The sequence below is a fragment of the Nycticebus coucang genome, chromosome 12, assembly GCF_027406575.1.
Source record: "Nycticebus coucang isolate mNycCou1 chromosome 12, mNycCou1.pri, whole genome shotgun sequence".
Classification (NCBI taxonomy): Eukaryota; Metazoa; Chordata; class Mammalia; order Primates; family Lorisidae; genus Nycticebus; species Nycticebus coucang.
In genome coordinates this window covers 79,995,861-80,017,991 of record NC_069791.1, presented here as the reverse complement: position 1 = coordinate 80,017,991, position 22,131 = coordinate 79,995,861, and the positions used below count along the sequence as shown (strand labels likewise).

Here is a 22,131-nt window from a genome sequence, read left to right as displayed (position 1 = left end):
GCTCAAGTGATTCTCCTGCCTCTGCCTCCCAAGTAGCTGGGACTACAGGCGCCCACCACAACGCCTGACTGTTTTTTTTTTTTGGTTGCAGCCATCATTGTTGTTTGGCAGGCCCGGCTGGATTTGAACCTGCCAGCTCAGGTGTATGTGGTTGGAGCCTTAGCCGCTTGAGCCACAGGCGCCGAGCCTGTCCCTATGTTAAAAAAACTTACAACAAAAATTAGAATATATCTGCTGGGTGCGTGTAGCTCAGTGGTTAGAGTGCTGGCCTTGTGCACCAAGAGTGGTGGGTTTGAACCTGGCCCAGGCCTGCTTAACAGAAAAAAAAATATCAGAATACATAAAGTATAGCCCTCCTGTGTCACAGCTGGAGCTTGCGGTTCTTGGAGTCCTTTTGCTGGGCAGTACTCTTTTCCTCAGCAGCAGCCTGTGATGAGAGGCGTCAGGAGAATTTTGGGCTTTTGCAGAGCAGTCTAAAAGCCTCTGATTTAAAGGATTATGTGGTGGTTTTTCTCATTCTGTGCCCTGGGTAGTGTGCTGTGGCATCATAGCTCACAGCAACCTCTAACTCTTGGGCTCAAGTGATCCTCTTGCCTCAGCTTCCCAAGTAGCTGGGACTACAGGTGCCTGCCACAGCGCCCAGCTATTTGTTAGAGAAGAGGTCTTACTCTTGCTCAGGCTGGTCTTGAACTCGTGAGCTCAAGCTATCCACCCACCTTGGCCTCCCAGAGAAGGATTGTGTTTTTAAACTCATCTATCTCTTTTTCTTGCAGGTTGGTAAAAATGTTGATAAGTGGCTCTGGATGCTTGGTGCTCACCGTGTGGTGACTCGAGGGGAAGGCGACTGTAATGTGGTCGGAAGCAAACATGGCAGCATTGAAGCTGATTTCAGAGCTTGGAAGACCAAGTTCATCTACCAGCTGCAGGTTCTCCTTAGGGGAGAGAAAAAAAAATCCTGTAGTGGCAGCTGCAAAAAAGGCAAATGCGAATCTAATCATCATGGCTCTGAGGCCCTGGAGCCAGGGTCTCACGTTCAAGATGAATTGCATCCCAGAGACATTGAGGTAGGTGGCGTGTGTGCTCACTCCTCACTACTTTCCTCCTCTGTTTGGTGATACTGAACTTTACCCCTACCCCAGGAAAACATCTCATTGGCTTTGGTCAGGAGGATGATCTGAAACTCATATAGTGGTGTTTCAGAGAGTGTGGCTTTAGGAGGTGAGCCACATTGTGCTAGAATCTCAACCATGGGTCTTGTCATGACCCACAAGAACTGTATTAAAGGGCCGCGGCATTAGGAAGGTTGAGAACCACTGCGCTGGATACTCTCCTAGATCTCTTCTTTTTTTTTCTCTCTTATGTTAAGCAGGCCCAGGCTGGGTTTGCACCTGCCACCCGTGCTGCACAGGGCTGGCACTCTAACCACTGAGCTACAGGTGCCCAGCCCTATATCCTTTCTTTAATCATTGCATTGTTTGAGTCAGGTATATTTTTATTGCATTTTGTTGGTTAAAAAATAGAGGCTCAGGCTCGGCACCTGTGGCTCAAGTGGCTAAGGCACCAGCCACATACACCTGAGCTGGCGGGTTCAAATCCAGCTCAAGCCCGCCAAACAACAATGATGGTTGCAACCAAAAAAAAAAAAAAAAAAAAAAAAAAAAAGCCAGGCATGTGGCAGGCGCCTGTAGTCCCAGCTACTTGGGAGGCGGAGGCAGGAGAATCGCTTGAGCCCAGGAGTTGGAGGTTCCTGTGAGCTGTGATGCAACGGCACTCTACCCAGGGCGACAGCTTCAGGCTCTGTCTCAAAAGAAGAAATAGAGGCTCAGATAAGTTAAATATGTCTTAGACAGAGACATATCCCCAGAACACAGTATTTCTCCATGAGTCACTCAAACTGAAGACTGCACATCATCCTGAATTTATTCTTTCTTCCTTCATATTAGAAACATTTCTTTCTCTCTCTTTTTTTATTAAATCAGCTGTGTACATTAATGCAATCAGGGGGTACCATGTGCTGGTTTTATATACAATTTGAAATATTTTCATCCCACTGGTTAACATTTCTCTTTCCTCCTTTACGTATTCTGGTGTCTTTGAAGCTCAGGTGAGATCACTGCTGCCATCTTCATAGCTGTTATCTTTTGGCCACCTGCTCACTTGGGTAATTTAGGAACAATCTGAAATTCTGACTCATTGTTTTTCTCCCTACCCTTGTTCCTGTCATTTTTCTTTGTGGCTAAGATATTCATGTAGAATGATGACCTGTTCAGCACCCACATCTGAAATTCATGTTGCTATGACCCATATTCTGATGTCACTCTGAGGCCCCTACTTTAAAATTCTTTTGAGAACGTTTGATCCTATACCTTTTTCTATCATACAATGGAAACTGCTAACTTCACTTCTCTCCTTAAGCCCAGTGTAGGTTTTTATACTTTTTTTTTTTTTTTTATTGTTGGGGATTCGTTGAGGGTACAATAAGCCAGGTCACACTGATTGCATTTGTTAGGTAAAGCCCCTCTTGCAATCATGTCTTGCCCCTAGAAGGTGTGGCACACACCAAGGCCTCACCCCTCTCCCTCCTTATAAACATCTCAACTGCCTTGCCTCTTACTTGCCCTTCTAACCTGACTGTTTGAACTATTCTCTGCCTTTCTTGTGCCTGCTGCTTACTGTTGGACCACAGGTTCATATCACAGGCTCAGGTGTGTGCTCGGTCCTGCCCACCGGTCTCACAGCATTCCCTTGTCACTTGCCTTTTTCACTCTCCAAGGTACTGTTTCCTACCCTGTTTATCCAGACTCCTTCCTCCAGGTCTCACAGGGGAACTCACTTGCAGTCTCCCCAGCCCATCTACAAATCTCAACCATCTTTCCTGGCTCAGAAGACCAAGTATCCGGTGCCCATCAAAGACTGCTGTCCATCCATGCTGTGGAATCAAGGGCTGGGTTTCTTCTTTATTGCTTCTGTCCTGCATAGTAATCTCTCCCTCTCCCCTCCATTGTTCCTATAAATAGATGAACATGCTTTGGAGTCACTTGTTTCTAAAAAACAGACATCTTGGGTGGTGCCTGTGGCTCAAAGGAGTAGGGCGCTGGCCCCATATGCCAGAGGTGGCAGGTTCAAACCCAGCCCCGGCCAAAAACTGCAAAAAAACCCAAAAAAACAAAAAACAACAAAATAAAAAACAGATATCTTTCCTTCATTTCACATCTTTTCAGCCACTTCTCCATTTTTTTCTGTTCTTTTCCCCCAGCTCTTCCTTTTGCTTACTATAGGAAAGACAAAGTTTCTTGCACTGTACTCTCTTAACACACTTCCCACACAGATGTGTGGGGATTTCTCCCCACTGGCAAGTAAGCAATCCATCTGCAGCAGACTAATTCTGTTGTCTAATTCTGATCCTATCTGGAATCCAATCTCACAGTTTGAGAGCTTAGCCCTCAATTCTTTTTATTTTTGAGACAGATTCTCACTGTGTCACCCTTGGTATAGTGCTGTGGTGTCACAGCTCACAGCAACCTCAAACTCTTGGGCTTAAGTGATTCTCTTGCCTCAGCCTCCCAACTAGCTGGGACTACAGGAGCCCACCACCACACCTGGCTATATATATATATATATATATTTTTTTTTTTTTTTGTAGTTGTCATTGTTGTTTAGCTGGCCCTGGGCTGGATTTGAACCTACCAGCCTTGGTATATGTGGCTGGTGCTGTAACCACTGTACTGTGGGCACCGAGCCAACCGCCAACCTCAGTGATTTTTTTTTTTGCAGTTTGGCCGGGGCTGGGTTCGAACCCACCACCCTCGGTATATGGGGCTGGCGCCCTACTCACTGAGCCACAAGCGCCGCCCAACCTCAGTGATTTTCAACCAGTGTGCTATGGCAGGACCTAGGTGTACCTTGAAAATTTTTTCTTTTTTTCTTTTTTTTTTGTGGTTTTTGGCCAGGCCTCGGTTTGAACCTGCCACCTCCGGCATATGGGACCGGCGCCCTACTCCTTGAGCCACAGGTGCCGCCCGGAAATTTTTTCTTTTTCTTTTTTTAGGACAGAGTCTCACTTTGTTGCCTTTGGTAGAGTGCAATGGCATCACAGCTCACAGCAACCTCCAACTCTTGTCCTTAAGTGATTCTTTTGCCTCAGCCTCCCAGGTAGCTGGGACTATAGGCGCCCACCACAGTGCCTGGCTACTTTTTGTTGCAGTTGTCAATGTTGTCCAGCTGGCCTGGGCCGGGTTCGAACCTGGCTACGTTGGTGTATGTGGGCTGACGCCGTAACCACTGTGCTACAGGTGCCAAACAGGTGCCTTGGAAATTTTTAATGACCATTAATTAAGTTATTTTTGAAAGAAATTCAAAGCACAGTGAATATACTGTTTTTTTTTAAATTCTTTTTTTGTATCAACATAATTTAATGTGCTGTGGAAGTTTTAACTATAAGTTCAAGTGTGTCGTGAGATAAAAAAGGTTGAAAAACACTGCCCAACCTCCTCCATGGTTTCAATTAATTTGCGAGCGTGCCTCACAGAATTCAGGAAAACCCTTATTTAGGTTTATTGGCTTATTACAAAGGAAACCAATAAACAGCAGATGAAGAGATGAACAGGGCAAGGTACAGGGGAAGGGGCGTGGAGTTTCTGTGCTCTCTCTGGGCACATTGCCTTCCAGAAACCTCCACGTGTTTGGTTATCTGGAAACAACCTGAATCCATTGTTTCAGGGTTTTTGTGATGGGTTTTTTTCTTCCTTTCTTTCTTTTTTTTTTTGAGACAGAGTCTCAAGCTGTCGCCCTGGGTAGAGTGATGTGGCGTCATAGCTCACAGCAACCTTATACTCCTGGGCTTCAGCGATTCTCTTCCCTCAGTCCCCCAAGTAGCTGGGACTACAGGTGCCCGCCACGATGCCTGGCTTATTATTTTTTGTTGTTGTTGCAGTTGTCATTGTCGTTTAGCAGGCCCGGGCTGGGTTCGATCTCGCCAGCCTAGGTATATGTGGCCTGCACCCTGCCCACTAAGCTACAGGCACCGCCCTGTGTTGTTTCTTTGCTGACATTTTCTTTCTGGGAGTCTCATCTAGTTTCATGGCTTTAAACACTGCTGATATTGCCAGTTATTCTCATATTTGAATTTCTATCTCTAAGGTCTACCCTGAATACTATTCTCATGTATTGCAGCGGCCTCTTTAAAATTTATATTTGTATGTCTGAGACATCACATACTTCACACATTCAAAATGGAGCTCGAGGGGTGGCACCTGTAGCTCAAGGAGTAGGGCGCCAGCCCCATATACCGGAGGTGGCAGGTTCAAACCTGGCCCCGGCCAAAAACTGCAAAATGGAGCTCGTCATTTCCACTCTCCCAGTCTGTTTCATCTAGTGTTTCTTGTCTTAATAAACATCACCACTGTCTCCATTGCTTAAAAAAGAAACCGGAGAGCCCTTTTGTTTTCCTTCCTTTTCTTCATTTCTGCATTTAATTACTCAGTAAGTGTGGCTGGTTCTTTGTCTGAAACAGGGATCAGCAAACTTTCTGACCCCTGTGAATAACTGTGAACAACAACTGCAGTACTCTCAGGAAGAGAAGATACTGGCCTGGACCAAAGAGTAACGGGAGAGCAGAAGATTGAATGTTCAAACTCATTTGTCTGGTAAAGGGCCAGCTATTACATATTTTCAGCTTTGTGGGCCATGTGGTTTCTGTTGCACTTATCAGCTCTGAATCTAGAATGAATTGTCATGTTGAGATTTGGCTTGGGGCTGGCTGGATTTGACCTATGGGCAATAGTTTGCTGATCTCTGACCTATAATACCTCAGCTCCGTCAATTTCCTTCCATCAGTACTGCTAATCTGCAAGTTCCAGCCGTATTTCTTGACTAGGCTACTATGGGAACTTCCTATCTGGTCTCCTTTCTTGTCCTTCCATCTCTCCATCCAACTTTCAAGGTGATCTTAAAAACACAAGTCAGATCATGTTACTCCCATTTAAAAGCTTTACGTGATTTTCCATTGTGCTTTAATAAAAGCCATATTTCTTAGCATGATTTTTGCACCTAATCCGACTCTTGAATTTCTTCACCCTGAAACCACTAGTCTCTCTCTTTCTTAACAAGCTCTAGCCACACTGGTATCCTTGGTGCTGAAAATATTTGCCAAAAGACAAGTAAGTTTGAACTTCCAATTTTCTGCTCTCCTGTTGCTCTTCGTCATTTTTACAGTCCATACTTGTTCAGTCCAGTATCGTCTCTTCCCTGGAGCACTGCAGTAAGTTACTCGCAGTTCTCCTTGTCTACAGTCTTAGCTTCCTGAAATTGTCTTCTAATTTCCCAGTAGAGTGAGCTATTGTGATACAGATTTGTATTATTTCTCTGTTTAGATGACTTTAGAAGCTTCCCATCCTTTCTCTCTGGGACATATAAGATCCTATACAGAGCTGGGCGTAGTGGCTCACGCCTATAATCCTAGCACTCGGGGAGGCCTGGGCGGGTGGATCACCTCAGCTCACAAGTTCAAGACCAGCCTGAGCAAGAGCGAGACCCCCATCTCTAAAAATAACTGGGTGTTGTGGTGGGCACCTGTAGTTCCAGCTACTTGGGAGGCTGAGGCAAGAGAATCGCTTGAGCCCAAGAATTTGAGGTTGCTGTGAGCTATGATGCCTTGGCCCGCTACCGAGGGCGACTCTGTCTCAAAAAAAAAAAAGAGACCCTATACAGTCTGGTCCCCATCTTCTTCTGTAGCATTTTCTCCCCACGTTGTATGTTTTATTCTTTATCTACTGGTAATTTCTGAGTTGCTTATGATTGCCACTTGCTCCTGCTGCTTGCCTGAGTAACTTTGCCCCTCTAATTTCAGCAGATTTCCTACCTGTCTTCTCCTAGGCTGCCCAGTTTACTTAGCCTCAAGGTTTGGCTCAGGTGGTCTCTCATTCAGGCAGCCTCCCATGGGTTTTGAGCCAGGCTGCCTGGCTTCTTTTTGCATTCCTGAAGCCTTTCCTTGAAGCATAACCACTTTAAGTATCTGTCTCTGTCTCTTTATTTCCATTCCCCTCACTGGATTGCAATCTCTCTGGGGCTAGGGAAATGTGTCGAGTTAATTTTCTAGCCCTAGTGGCCATCATGAATGTATCCATCGTTTATTGAGGAGAACTTTTGAAGTTTCCCAAGGTCACAGAGCCAAATAAGTAGCAGTTGTGGTTAGATTTTATCTGAAGATGGAATGGGTGTGTTTGGGAGGCAGTAAATTTCTGACATGAGACTTTTTGTCAAAAACTATGAGGGTCTAAGGAGAAGTTATGAAGGAGAGTCTAGTATGGGGATCAGCAAACTGGTTCACTGGGCAGATCTAGCCTGCTGCCTGTATTGTTTTTAAATAAGTGTGTTGGGAATACAGCCATGATTATTTATATAGCTATTGTCATAGCTGCTTTGTGTTAGAGCGGCAAAGGGGCACAGCTGAGACAGAGATTACATGTCCTGACCTTGCAGGACATGAAAAGTTTACTGACCTCTGGTCTAGCAAAAGGTGGGGAGATTGGACTAGATGATCCCTGATGTCTCTTCTGTGTCTGAGATTGTGTAATTTATTAGAAATGAGGTAGCAGCACCAGGGACATTGACAATACTGATTTTTATTGCGCTCCTAGGAAAATAAGTATATCAAGAGAGGCCGGTACTGTGCACTTACATGTGTAGACACCTTGGTTGGAAATCACTGGACTAAAAGATTTAACACTGGACTAGTTGTTAGAAAGTCTGTTTCAGGTGGCCGTGTTCTCCTCTCCATGCTTGATAGTTTGGGCATAAGTTTGGGAGATGAGGGTGGAGTTAACTGGCAGAAATTTTCTGTCGAAGCTAGGCTGAGATACATTGAAGAACACTTTCTTAAGCCTATTTCTGGAAATGGTGCATGTTCTGGAAGCAAAGCAAAGAAGACTATTCATTTATCTGCAAAGTAGAAGATGTCCTAGTGAGCCAGCTATGTAGCCTCTGCTTCTGTAGCGTCAGTCTTGGTTTTGAGTAGAAGTAAGAATATTCATCAGGGTCCTATCACCTGGGACAGGACGGATAGTGACTTCAAAGAGGAGCTGCTTTCTGTTGTATTGAACACTCCATGAGTATGTCTGACTACCTGGTGTTTCTCTGCTATACTCCAAGGCAGATTAGCCAGCATGGGCAGGTTATTGACACCTTGTTTCTTTTAACTTCAGAGTGATTTTTGAGTTGTTCAGAAAGTATCTGCTGCTGAAAACAAGCAACTATTTCACTTCTTACAACATCTGTTTGTCTTTCGATTCTGCCTTAGCATCTTATTGGAGAAAAAGATGAAGGCTATGCCCATACCTGCCACTTATTAGCTGTGATTTCTTTCTTTCTTTCTTTTTTTTTTGCAGTTTTTGGCCGGGGCCAAGTTTAAACTCACCACCTCTGGTATATGGGGCTGGCGCCCTACTCCTTTGAGCCACAGGCGCCGCCCTAGCTGTGATTTCTTAATTAACTTCTCTACCCTGAATTTCCTTACCTATGAAATGATGCTGAACAGATCTACATTATAAGTAGCAAGGATTAAGCAAGTGAATTCACAGAGGACACTGTACTGGGCACCTAGTAGATACTCAACAAGTGTTTTTCACCATGGTGTCATATTTCCCCTATTTCTCCTTCTCACACGTCTCCTTCTGTTTCTCCTGCTCATGTCCTTGTCACACGGAAGGGCAGGTGAAATGTTAGTTGTTCACTCCGTGATGCCCTCTCACGGTGATTAGTCTGATCAGTGACCTAAGATTTTTTTTTTTTCCTCCAAATGTCTGAGGCAGGAAAACAAGGCTGCCCTGCTCATGGCGGTCCTGACAATGGTCCTCAGGGGCCGATGTTGGCCTCCGTCCTTGGCTGAGGAGAAACTAGACCCTCCACAGCCCCAAGAGAGAGAGGCCCTAAGATTTTTCTTATTAAAAAAAAATTAAAGGTAGTGAAGCTTTGGTGTGGGAAAGAGTGTAAGAGAACTTTGCTACTTTGAACAATGTATTTTTGAAACATTGATCTTCCAGGAAGAAGAGCTCTGTGAGAGCACCAGTGAGGATGAGTTTGGTACCGAGAATCGTCAGGGCCTAAATTCTCTTGTTGATGTTGAGGATCTTGGCAAAATTATGGATCGCGTGAAGAAAGAAAAGGTACCATTACTTTGGGAAATGTTGAACTTGGCTCCTATAGTTGGTTATCATTTACTATTGTGTATGGCTGTGTAGCTCATCTAAGGTCACAGTAAGAGTTTTGTTTCTCTAGCTCCTATCTTTTATTTATTTATTAATTATTATTATTATTATTATTTTTGAGACAGAGTCTTACTGTGTTGCTCTTGGTAGAGTGCTGTGGCATCACAGCTTACAGCAACCTCAAACTCTTGGGCTTAACTGGTTCTCTTGCCTCAGCCTCCCAAGTAGCTGGGACTACAGGTGCCTGCCACAACGCCCGGCTATTTATTATCTTGGTAGCATTTTGTAACCTACTTCCTAATACAGGTCGAATATCCCTAATCCAAAATTCCCAATACTCAAAATGTAAATGTGGATATGACATTCAAAGGAAATGCTCCTTTGAACATTTCAGATTTCAGATTTTCAGATAAGGGATGCTCAAGTGGTTAAGTATGATGGAAACATTTCAAAATTTGAAAAAATCTGCTATCCTAATCACTTCTGGTCCCAAGCTTTTTGAAAAAGAGTTATATTCAACCTATACTTCTGTGTGTTTATGTTATCTTTTTATCATTTTTAGTAGTTTTGTATTTAGAAGGCTTAGAAGAAGAGCTATTAAGAATTAGTATGTGGATTATGGATTAAAGGCCTGGCCTAGCCACTTTGTAATTTAGTTATCTAAGGGTATGGCTTAACCTTCCCTAGCTTTAACCCCCTTTTCTGAGAAATGTGGACTGCCACTTCTACCTTCCTTACAGAGTTGTGTGTGAAAATGCTTTCTAAAAGCCTGGCAGATGTTGAAATGAGGGATTTTTAATTTGCTTATCCATTTTCTTTGAGTTGGCTGTTTGCTCTATTTTCAATTTTATTGCTGTTATAATTAGCACTGAGAGCTTTTTTGCTTTTTAAAAATGTATGAATATTTTCTTAGATTATGCTTTCTTCAGATTGATAGAGTGGGTCAATGTGAATGTATAATTTTATGGTTCTCAATTAAAAATCTAAGGAATTTTCATTAGTGAAACTGTCTTAAAATGGTGCATGTGGTGATTTAGATAGATTTCTGGATTTTCTACCAACTTAGGCTTTATTTAAAAGTTTGTTTTTCAGTGGCTAAAGAGTTTGGGATAATTGTGGGCTCATTTTTTTCTTTGCCTTTTCATCTTATGGCCATTAGAGGGCACTGGAGAAAACACTAAGGAAAATTTTGGGCATGGATGTAATTATTTTCTTGAAATTCAATAATTTTGGATTTTATGAGCTTTAAGCAGCGGGTTTATGATATTTCAGCTTTCGCATAAAAATTCCTCATAAAACCATCATATCTGCCGGAAAAATAAATATATTTTTTCCAACTTTAGTATGAGATGAAAATAAGCCACCAGTTTTTATTTTTCATTATTGTTAGGTCCCAGGAGAGTTTTCAGTTATGTCTTTTGTTTTTATTTTATCATGGATATACTATACTAAACTTGGTGACAGGGGTTTTTACTGCTTTGCTTTGCCTTTTCTCATATATGTTGGCATCTTCTTTGGAGCGGATTAACACATACTCCCAGACTACTTTCTGCCTGATCATCATTACCCATCACATTAAATTTCTTTAGTTGTTACTATAGAGGGAAGTAGTACGTCTAGTTCTTAAGAGTCTTTGCTCTAGAGTTGGGCCAAAGTACTCTCATCGCAAGGCCTTTTTTTGAATAATACTCACTAACTTTCATGGAGTCATGCTGTCTGAGTTTATTGTCTGAGGGCAAGTTATTTCACTCTGTGCTTTAGCTTTTGCATTGTAAAAGTGAAACATGGGGGTAGGCACAGTGGCTCATGCCTATAATTCTAACACTCTGGGAGGCCGAGGCGTGTGGATTGCTGAAGCTTAGGGGTTCAAGACCAGCCTAAGCAAGAGCCAGACCCCTTCTCTAGTAAAAATAGAAAAACTAGACAGGCATTGTGGTGGGCACGTGTAGTCCCAGCTACTTAGGAGGCTGAGGCAGGAGGATCACTTGAACCCAAGAGTTTGAGGTTGCTGTGAGCTACAGTGATGCCCTGGCATTCAACCCCAGGGCTACAGAGTGAGACTCTGTCTCAAAAAAAAAAAAAAAGAAAGAAAAAGAAAAGAAACATGGAAGATAACAGTATCTGCCTCATAAAGTTGTTATGAAGACTAAAAGAGCTAATTCATCTACATAGTTTGTGGTCGATAACTATTAATTATTATATAAGAAGATGTCTTCGAATGCGATAGCGTTGGTCTGACTAGAATACTACCCTGGGATCCTCCCTCTTTCCTCCCTTTACAACAATGCTTGAGACATTAATTCTAGGACTAAAGAGGATTTGACACTTGGGAGTGATTTCCAAGAACTAGAGTTGAGTGAGGGTGGGGAATGTTTGGAGGGGTGGCACAGAGAAAGAAGGCGAGGGCTGTGTCCTAGAGGCCTTTTCACATCCTGCGGTGGAGGTCTGAGCTTTATTCTAAATGCAGTGGGAAGCAATAGGATTTGAATAGGAGAATGAGGTGGGAGAGGCAGCAGTTCCAGTATGGGTTTAGACTCTCAAACCTATGAGTTCCCCAAGTGCAGCCCCTGGACTGAATCCAAATTTTATAGAACAAATCCTTTTTTCTTCTTCTTCTTCTATATTTTTTTTTATTGTTTGGGATTCATTGAGGGTATAAAGAATTATGTTATGCTGATTGCAGTTGTTAGGTCAGAACAAATCCTTTTAACCAATCCTTTTAACAAAGGGATTTGTTCTGTGAAGTTTGGATTGAGTCAAAAGGCCACACTTAGGAATCCAGAAAACCACATGTGGCCCCAAGGCCACAGGTTGCCTACCTCTGATTTAGAGTATTAAGGGAAGTCGAAGTACACATTGGGTTATCTCATTCAGTCCTCACAATGATGCTGAGGTATCTGGACTATTATCATATCCATTGTGCCATTTTCCAGGTAGGCAAAAAGGCTTGGAGAGGTTAAGCAATTTGTCCATAAATGGCTGGAAAGTAACTCTCTCTCTTTGTGTCACTCCCCTTTACTGCCTCCCAGGGGGGGAATTGTTCCCAGAAGTAAAGCTGTTGAGTTTAGAGAGCCAAGAGTCAGGAAGAGCCTTGATTCTTAGATTGTTTTCTGTTTCTCTTATGAGGTTTGTTGTGATTTGTAAACGTAAAGCCTATTGATACTTTTTTTTTCTGTACTAAATACATTTTGCTAAATACCCCCACAGCATTTTCTGGCTAAGCAGACAAACATTAATCAGTACCATTAGTTTTGAAAATAAATGGCAAAAACACTTGGTAATTATTCACCAGAGAAATATTTCAATTTACCACCTATTTCGGGGCGGCACCTGTGGCTCAAAGGAGTAGGACGCTGGCCCCATACACCAGAGGTTCAAACACAGCCCCGGCCAAAAACTGTAAAAAAAAAAAAAGTCATGGTGGGACAATTTACCAGCTATTTCAATTACAAAAGGATCTCCGTATGTCCAACTCTAATTGTGTCTTGGTATTGCAGCAGAGTAACATGAAGCTAGTTTCATGATTATTTTGAAGGCTTTGAGTGTTTAATTTACATAGAAACAAGAGGGCGACATCCATTCAGTGTCAATGCTCTGTCTTTAAACCATCTTGACTCAACCAAGAGTACCTAATAGTGAGGTCTGAAATAATTTCCTTAAGTTAAATTATCCAAAACAGAATAACTGTGTCAGAGTAAAGCCCTTGACACGCTTGGCCAGACTGCTTTTCCACAAGTTCAAAAGGCGTTCTTAAAATCTAGTACGTTATGAAAGGCTTTGAGTCATGATGAAAATTGGTCATTTTAAAACTGAGCTATGACAAGTGGGTGATATAGGAGTACAGAAATAGGAACCTGACCATGTGTTTAAGTTGAAGTAGAAGGAGTTGTTAAATGTCAATAACTAATTTTATTAAGTTTAATATTAAAAACCCCTCCTCTTCATGTTTCGTTATATATAAAGAGTTTTTTCTTTTCTTTCTTTCTTTTTTCTTTTCTTTTTTTTTTTTTGACACAGAATCTTACTCTGTCACCCTCGGTAGAGTGCTGTGGCATCACAGCTCACAGCAACCTCAAACTCTTGGGCTTAAGTGATTCTCTTGCCTCAGCCTCCCAAGTAGCTGGGGCTATGGGTGCCCGCCAAAATGCCCAGCTATTTTTTTTGTTGCTGTTGTCGTTGTTTAGCAGGCCCTGGCTGGGTTTAAACCCACCAGTCCTGGTGCATGTGGCCAGCTCCCTAATCATTGAGCTGTAGCTAAGCCTGGAGAAGAGTTTTATTTTTATTTCTGGAGAAGAGTTTTTAATATTGAAAGATGCCAAGTCTAGAATTAGTGGCTGGAAGAAGTAGGGTCTAATTTTCTGGGAGTAGAAATAGCTGTCTGATAGTTTTAAGGCATTTATTCATTTATTCACATTTACTGAATGCCCACCCTGTGCTGGCCTGGCTTCTGGCCCAGGCAGGGTCATTGTATAGAAAAATGACTTTTAGACAACCTGGGGATTCTGTATCCAAAGTTTTCTCTATGAATTGATAAGGAAGAGAATGACCTGATCATGAACAAGGATCAGTAAAATAATCAGAAAGACTCTTTCCCAGAAGAAATGTCTGGGCTGGGCCCAGTGTAGCTCAGTGGTTAGGGTGCTGTTAACATGCTCTGGGGCTTAGGGATTCGAACCCAGCCTGGGCCTGCTAAACAAACAAACAAAAATAGTTGAGTGTTGTGGTGGGCACCTATAGTCCCAGCTACTAGGGAGGCTGAGGCAAGAGAATTGCTTGAGCCCAAGTGTTTGAGGTTGCTGTGAGCTGTGATACCATAGCACTCTACCAAGGGTGACAAAGTGAGAGTCTGTCTCAATTAAAAAAAATAAAGTCTGCTTTGACAAGGAAAAGTTCATTTTTGCCCAGCCTCTGACATTATCTAACTACATGGCCTTTTACTTTAAAATCTTTAGCTGATTACTTTTTTTGCTTGTTTTTATCCTAGGCAAAATTGGGATGGTACTATGACTTTGGGGATGATGTGAAAATGAATTAGGTAGTATTGTATGGTATCTAAAAAAAAAAAAAAAAAAGAAAAGAAAATTAGTACCACTGTTTTACTCTTGTTATTATGTAAGATTCATATAGTCCTGTCAGTTTATAAAGAACATTTCACTAATTCATTGTCATTCTCATAAGGGCGTAGCAAGTTAGCTTATAATTGGCTTTCCTTTTTGCATATTGGGAAATGGCAGCTGGGAAATGACGCAAGTTTTCTTTTCAAGGCAAATGTGGTGGATGTGGGATGTGGGAGATGGGAAGGGGTGAAAGTCGCACCTGGAGACAGGGAAACCATTTAGTTTGGTCCCTTAGGAGAAGCCGAGAGAGTGGACAAAAACAGGGGCTTTGTGGATAGAGAGGATTGTTGTCTTTAGAATTTAAACCCTAGAACTTTGTCACTTATTGTTAAATGGGATGACAGGGGAAGGAGGCATCAAGGTTGACTGATTATGGGATCTACATTTTTTTCTGCTTAGGTCATGTAAGAACTATAAATAAACACATAAAAATATGTGGGTCTTATGTGGTTGTCATATTGTTACATTCTGGGTAAAGAGTGAACAAGGTCTGTACCTAGGAGATTAGAATTAGAATTTGAATGGTACATTAAACTTTGCATTTCTTTTCAGAAACGAAGTTACTCCTGCATTTGGAAGATAGGAGTAAACTGCCGTAGAGGGAAGGAATAAATGTTTGTCCTGAGTTCTCAAGACCTTTAATTATAGCCCTTCTGATTGAATCCAGAGTAGTAGCACTCGCATTTTATTTTATTTTTATTTATTTTTATTTTTTTGAGACAGAGTCTCACTTTGTCGCACTTAGTAGAGTACCACGGCAACACTGCGAACTCTTGGCTACACTGCAAACTCTTGGCTCAAGTGATCCTCTTTCCTCACCCTCCCGAGTAGCTGGGACTACAGGCGTGAACCACAGCACGCAGCCCAGCCCTCGCATTTTAAAATAGGTAATTTCTCTAGTGATGGGGCATGGGCAGTGTTCCATGGCCATCCATAAGAACAGCACTCCCTAATGTTTTTGGTGCCAGGGACTGGTTTCATGGGAGAGAATTTTTCCATGGATCATGGGTGGGGAGGATAGTTTTGGGATTAGTCAAGTTAGCCTCAAGATCTAGCCTGGGCTAGTCACATTAGCCTCAGATCTGCCCGAAATAGATTCTCATAAGGGGTGCACAGCTTAGATCCCTCCCGTGCTTACAGCATGGTTTGCACTCCTACGAGACTCTAATGCTTCTGCTGACCTGACAGGAGGCAGAGCTCAGGGGGTGATGCAAGTGACGGGGAGTGGTTGTAAAGACAGATGAAGCTTGGCTTGATGACTTGCTGCTTACCTCCTGCTGCGTGGCCCTGTTCCTAAAAGCCCACGGAACACCGCTCAGTGTTGGAGTTCATAGCTTTGGAGTACATTTGTTTTATAGAGGTCAGAAGTTTTTGTTTAAAACCACAAGAGATCTAGCACTCTGACAGGCCAAGGCAGGAGTTCAAGACCAGCCAGAACATGAGGGAGACCCCGTCTCTACTAAAAATAGAAAAATTAGCTGGTAACCTGGTAGGTGCCTGTAGTCCCAGCTACTTGGGAGGCTGAGGCAGGAGGATTGCTTGAGCTTAGGAGTTTGAGGTTGCTGTGAGCTAGGCTGACACCATTGCACTCTAGCTTGGGTAACAGTGAGACTCTGTCTCAAAAAAAGAAAAAAAAAAAAAAGAAAAAGGCCCACAGAAGGGCATCTGTAGAGCCCTGGGCATAGTGGTCAAAGGCCAGTGGCTGGGTCCAGTTATAGACAAGCAGATAAGCTGGTGATGTTTTGTGGTGACAGGCTTTGGAGACAAGTACTGCAACCTTATACTAGTTTGTACATGATTAGTAGTGGAATCACAGAAACTTGATGGAATTACTTCAGAGACATTTAAATATTCTCAAGGTCAAGGTTAGTTTATTTTGCTCTACCATAAGACTTCCTTTTCAAACTCCCAATTCTGCTTTTAGATTTTTTTTAAAAAGGCCAGGCACGGTGGCTCATGCCTATAATTTTAGCACTCTGGGAGGCCAAGGCGGGTGGATTGCTTGAGTTCATGAGTTCGAGACTGGCCTGAGCAAAAACAAGACCCCGTCTCTGTTAAAAATAGAAAAACTGAGGCAAGAGAATCGCTTGAGCCCAAGAGTTGGAGGTTGCTGTGAGCTATGACGCCCTGGCACTCTACCCAGGGCAATAGCTTGAGACTCTGTCTCAAAACAAAAAAACCAAACAGGTCAAAGCATTACTTTTTCTAATTTAAAATATTTTAACAAAATAATAATTAGAACTTCTTTTGGTATTAAATGCCTAGCATTAAACTGATTACTTTTATAATAGAAAAGGATAAGTGATTGTTGTTTATAATTTTTTTTCAGTTCCATCCAGAAATGTGTAGTTAAGAACTCTATTAACAGAAGCAAAATTGTTCATTAGCTTTGTGTTTTGATTATACTTAGTAATTTGGAATGCTGACTTTTAGGACAGATAGGACTTAATTAGGTTTGCTTTTCTCATTTGGCACATTTGACTCTATAAAGTGCTTTTTCAGAATATGCCCCTGAAGCAAAAAAGGAAGTAGAGAAATTAATCCCAGATTTTATTGGTTCACTTTCTGTGTGCGTTTCAATTTTTAATCTTGTTTTGCATTTTATGTATGGAGGCCTTTGAATTCTTGCAAAAATAGATAAGTGATACAGTGAGTCCTTATTGCTCAGCTTTACCCATTAGCCACCCACGGGCCACCCACCGTAATGACCCTTTATATGTCCCTTCTGTGTTAGTTTGAAGCGGATCTCAGGGTATCATCTATGAGGTATTTTTATTTTTATGTAGAAAGGATATTGCAGGGAGTCCACTCACTGATGGATGAGGGGTTAGGTGCCTGGACCTTTAAAATGGACAGGCGCTGAGGGTAGTGTGGGGTTTAGTGGTAGGGCCACTGCTAAGGTGAGTTATTTTGAATTTCTACAGCTCTTAACAGGATTTGATGAATGTTGCTTCTTTGTGGGTAACAGAGACTTTGTGTATTGTCTCTGTAAATCATAATCTCTGCCATCTTCCAAAAAATTAGCTGGTAACCTGGTAGGTGCCTGTAGTCCCAGCTACTTGGGAGGCTGAGGCAGGAGGATTGCTTGAGCTCAGGAGTTTGAGGTTGCTGTGAGCTAGGGTGACACCATTGCACTCTAGCTTGGGTAACAGTAATTTTTTGTATGCTATGTGGAGATAGCATACCCATATGCTTGGGTAATTTTTTGTATGCTATGTGGAGATAGCATACAAAATATGTAAGATTTAAAGGCCAGCGAGGTGGCTCACACCTGTAATCCTAGCACTCTGGGAGGCTGATGTGGGTGGATTGCTTGAGCTCAAGACCAGTCTGAGTAAGAGTGAGACCCTGTCTTTACAAAAACTAGCCAGGCGTTGTGGCGGGCACCTGTAGTCCCAGCTACTTGGGAGGCTGCGGCAAGAGAATCACTTGAGCCCAAGAATGTGAGGTTGCTGTGAGCTGTGATGCCACAGCACTCTACTCAGGGTGATAGAGTGAGACTCTTGTTTCAAAAAAAAAAAAAAGATTTAAAAAAAGGAAGAAATAAGTGGAAAGAATGAAGCCTTGTAATGTGAAGGCTATTGCTGTGACCATAAGACAAGCATAATGCTTGTGACAGTGATCAAAGGTGTGCTGCTGGATTTTCTGGTGGCCAAAGTGAACAAGAAAGACAGTAAGTTTTATATATTGTCCTCCAGATTTATAAAGTATATCTTTTTTTCTGTCACTAAAGAGAAATTTTCACCACAGGGTCTTCTAAAAGGGGCCATTGAGGTGACTGTTGGTGGCGGTGGAATAACTGGGTCTTGGAACTGACGCTCTCAGGGAAGTCAGAGCACTCTTTTCATCGTTTTGGGGGTTTGAAGGTGTAATAGCAGCAGTAACTATTATTTATCGGATACCTGTTATGTAGCAGGAATTGCACTGGGTGTTTTTATTTTACTTATCTGTAACATATTCCATAGATAATATTTTTCTTCTATTTTTCTCCTTTTTCAGGTGAGGAAATTGAAATTCAGAGAAAATAATTAACTTGCTAAAATTACTTTAAAAGAAAATAAATCCTGGTGTGTCTTTAGATCATTGCCTAACTGGAGCTATGATCGTTTGGAGAAGACAGGATATGGGCTGTCTTCCCACTTTGGGTTCTCAGGGGACTTTTTTTTTTGTAGAGACAGAGTCTCACTTTATGGCCCTCGGTAGAGTGCCGTGGCCTCACAGCTCACAGCAACCTCCAACTCCTGGGCTTAAGCCATTCTCTTGCCTCAGCCTCCTGAGTAGCTGGGACTACAGGAGCCCGCCACAACGCCCGGCTATTTTCCTTTTTTTTTTTTTTTTGAGACAGAGTTTTATTATGTCGCTCTTGGTAGAGTGCTGTGATGTCACAGCTCACAGCAACCTCACATTCTTGGACTTAAGTGATTTTCTTGCCTCAGCCTCCCAAGTAGCGGGGACTACAGGCGCCCGCCACAATGCCTGGCTATTTTTTTTCCTTTTTTTTTTTAAATTACTTTTTATTAAATCGTAACTTTGTACATTGATGCATTTATGGGGTTCAGGGTACTGCTTCGATATACAATGTGAAATGCTTACATTGAACTAAGTAATACATCCATCACAATTATAGTCTTTATAGTTTTGAAATGTACCATTGCATCATGCACATTAGGTGAGGTCCCCCCAAATACCCTCTCTCTTCCCCTCCCCTCCCTCCCCTCCCCTCTCTCTCCTCTTCCCTTCTACTTTCTGGACTATAGTTATGTTTTGCTATTTGTATGAGTGTGTAGATGGCTATATATTGATTTCATAGTGGTATTGAGTACATTGAATACTTTTTTTTTCCATTCTTGAGATACTTTACTAAGAACAATATGTTCCAGCTCCATCCAGGTAAACATAAAAGATGTGAAGTCTCCATCTTTTTTAATGCTGTATAGTATTCCATGGTGTACATATACTGCAATTTGTTAATCCATTCATGGGTCAAAGGGCAGTTGAACGGCCGTTTGTTTTCTTGTTGCAGTTGTCATTGTTGTTTAACTGTTTTGAACCCCATGTTTGGTGTATGTGGCTGGTGCTGTAACCACTGTGCTACAGGTGCTGAGCCCCAGTGGGCCTTTCTGTTGATGCCAGGTGTTCACGATTGCTGTGTTGTTATTTTCACTGCACATTGCCAGTTCTGGATTTCATTCTTTTTATTTTAATGCAGAAAGAAAAGGAGCAGCAGGAAGAGAAAACTAGTTTGTTCAGGAACACAGAGAAGAATGAAGATGGTGAAAGAAGAGCTATGATAACTCCTGCTCTCCGAGAAGCCCTAACTAAGCAAGGTGAAAATCCTTGACACTGTTATGTTACTGTCCTCTTAGGCATTCCACTTTATACCTAAGAGACAAAGCATAAAATAGGGATGCCAAGAGAAAAAAGGTGATGAGTTGCTTCTCTAATTAGCTCAGCAGTTGTGTTACAATGGCAGATATAACTGCCTGAAGATTCCCCCTCTGGTTTTCTATGGTCACTCCTTTAATTAGAGTAACTATAATTAAGGTGATCAATTATAGTAGACTATATTGAAGTGATTTTAAGATAGATGTAAATTTATCATCTTGCTATTTGTTTTCTACTTATCTGTTTTTTGATTTCTTACTATTTTTTTTTTTTGAGACAGAGTTGTGCTTGGTAGAGTGATGTGGCGTCACAGCTCACAGCAACCTCCAACTCCTGGGCTTAGGCGGTTCTCTTGCCTCAGCCTCCCAAGTAGCTGGGTCTACAGGCGCCCGCCACAACACCCAGCTATTTTTTGTTGATTTTAGCTGGCCCGGGGCCAGGTTCAAACCCACCTGCCTTGGTGCATGTGGCTGATGCCGTCACCACTGTGCTATGGGCGCTGAGCATGTTTTTTGATTTCATGTTTCCTGTTGTCTGGCTTCTTTTATATTAAGTTTTTATGATTCTATTTGATATCTTTTTTGGCTTATTAGCTGTAATCCTTTTGTTATTTAGTAGTTGCTTGAGGTTTTACATGTACTTTTATCATCTTGTAGTATATCTCTGGGTGGTATTCTACCACTTCACATATGTAGAACCTACGATAGTCTAGGACCAAAGTCCATTTTTCCTTTGGTAACCTTTGTGAATTATTATCACGCATGTTACTTTCATGTATGTTATAGCCCTGTACCTGATTACTATTTTTGTGTAGACAGTTATCTATTAATGATTTACATAGTTAGAATCGGACACACTTACTCTAGCTACCACTCCCTGTGCTCTCCCCTCCTTCCTGTAGACCTGTGGTCCATGCGGTATCTTTCGCCTCTGCCTCATAGACTTCTTTTTAACCTTGCTTGTAGTACAGGTTTGTTGGTGATGAGTTTTTTAAGCTTTTGTATATATGAAAAAGGCTTTTTTTTGCCTTCATTTTTGAAGGATGTGTTCTACTAGAATAGTAGACACAGAATAGACATAGAATTGTACGTTGACAGCTTTCATTTTTTCTTTCAGCCCTTTAATAGTATGCTCCGCTGTCTTCTTGCTCATGTGGCTTCTGATGAGAGCTTGGCAGTCCATCATCCTTTTGTCCGTTCCTTTAAATATAATCTCCCTCCCCATTACTTTTAAGATTTTCTCCTTATTATTAATTTTGAGCAGTTTAATTATAATGTGTCTCCATGTAGTTTTTTTGTTTTTTATTTTTAAATTGTTGGGGACTCATCGAGGGTACAGAGAACCAGGTTACGCTGCTTGCATTTGTTAGGTAAAGTCCCTCTTATAATTGTGTCCTGCCCTCAGGAAGCGTGTTATCCACTGTGACCCTCCCACCTTCCTCTCTCTTTTCCCTCTCTCTGCTCCCCTTCCTCCAACTTATGTCATTTTTTTCATTTTCTTTTTTCACTTGTATTTCTTCAAGCTTCTTGGTTCTGTGGATTTATAGTTTTCATCAAATTTCAATGAAATTTGGTCATTATTTCTTCAAATACTTTTCTGTCCCTGTGTTAGGATAGGGAATGTAATTCCTGTGTTAATAGGCTGCTTCAATTTGACCCACAGCTCACTGATACACTTTTTTTTCTGAGACAAAGTCTCATTCTGTCTCCTGGGATGGAGTGCAGTGGTATCATCATAGCTTACTGGAAACCTCCTGGGCTTGAGTGATCCTCCTGTTTCAGCTCACTAGTAGCTGGAGCCACAGGTGTACACCACCATGCTTGGCTAATTTTTTATTTTTTATTTTTAGAAATGGCATCTTGCTCTTGCCCAGGCTGGCCTCAAGTGATTTTCTTACCTTAACCTCTCAAACTACTATAATGACATGCATGAGCCACTGTGCCTGGCTGCACTATTCATTTAAAAAAATTCTTCCTTCTGTCCTTTTCATTTTGAATGGTTTGTATCACTATGTCTGTAAGTTCAGTAGTCTTATTCTTTAATGCCTAGTCCTTCTTTTCCTTTTTTTTTTTCAGACAGTCTTCCTTTGCTGCCCTTGGCAGAGTGCCATGGCATCATAGCTCACAGCAACCTCAAACTCTTGGGCTCAAGTGATTTTTTTGCGTCCGCCTCCTAAGTAGCTGGGACTATAGGCACCTGCCACAATGCCCAGCTATTTTTAGAGACGGGGTCTTGCACTTGCTCGGGCTGGTCTCGAACTCCTGAACTCAGGCAGTCCAACTATCTAGTCTTTTGTTAATCCTATCCACTGTATTTTTCAACTCAGACATTTTAGCTTTCATCTCTACAAATTCAGTTTGGGTCTTTTTATATCCCCCAACATCTTTTAGCTTTTTGACTCTATGAAATACAGTTATACCTATTTT

General features: G+C 42.0%; 1 protein-coding gene and 1 non-coding gene across 5 annotated transcripts in view; one reads left to right on the top strand and one right to left on the bottom strand.

Moving 5' to 3' along the window:
* LOC128561396 (S-adenosyl-L-methionine-dependent tRNA 4-demethylwyosine synthase TYW1) overlaps window positions 1-22,131 on the top strand; it is a 197,139-nt gene that overhangs the window by 27,122 nt on the left and 147,886 nt on the right. For 3 of the 4 annotated variants that reach the window (XM_053555541.1, XM_053555539.1, XM_053555542.1), the window contains exons 6-8: window positions 774-1,064; window positions 9,039-9,161; window positions 19,530-19,647. In XM_053555541.1, coding sequence (XP_053411516.1) covers window positions 774-1,064; window positions 9,039-9,161; window positions 19,530-19,647 — 532 coding nt within the window. Of the gene's footprint in view, window positions 1-773; window positions 1,065-9,038; window positions 9,162-19,083; window positions 19,211-19,529; window positions 19,648-22,131 lie in introns of those variants that run through there. The other variant, XM_053555543.1, reaches the window with a different exon arrangement.
* LOC128563025 (small Cajal body-specific RNA 20) lies at window positions 8,793-8,924 on the bottom strand. The gene has a single exon (XR_008373698.1). It is a non-coding gene; the product is annotated as a small Cajal body-specific RNA 20 (non-coding RNA).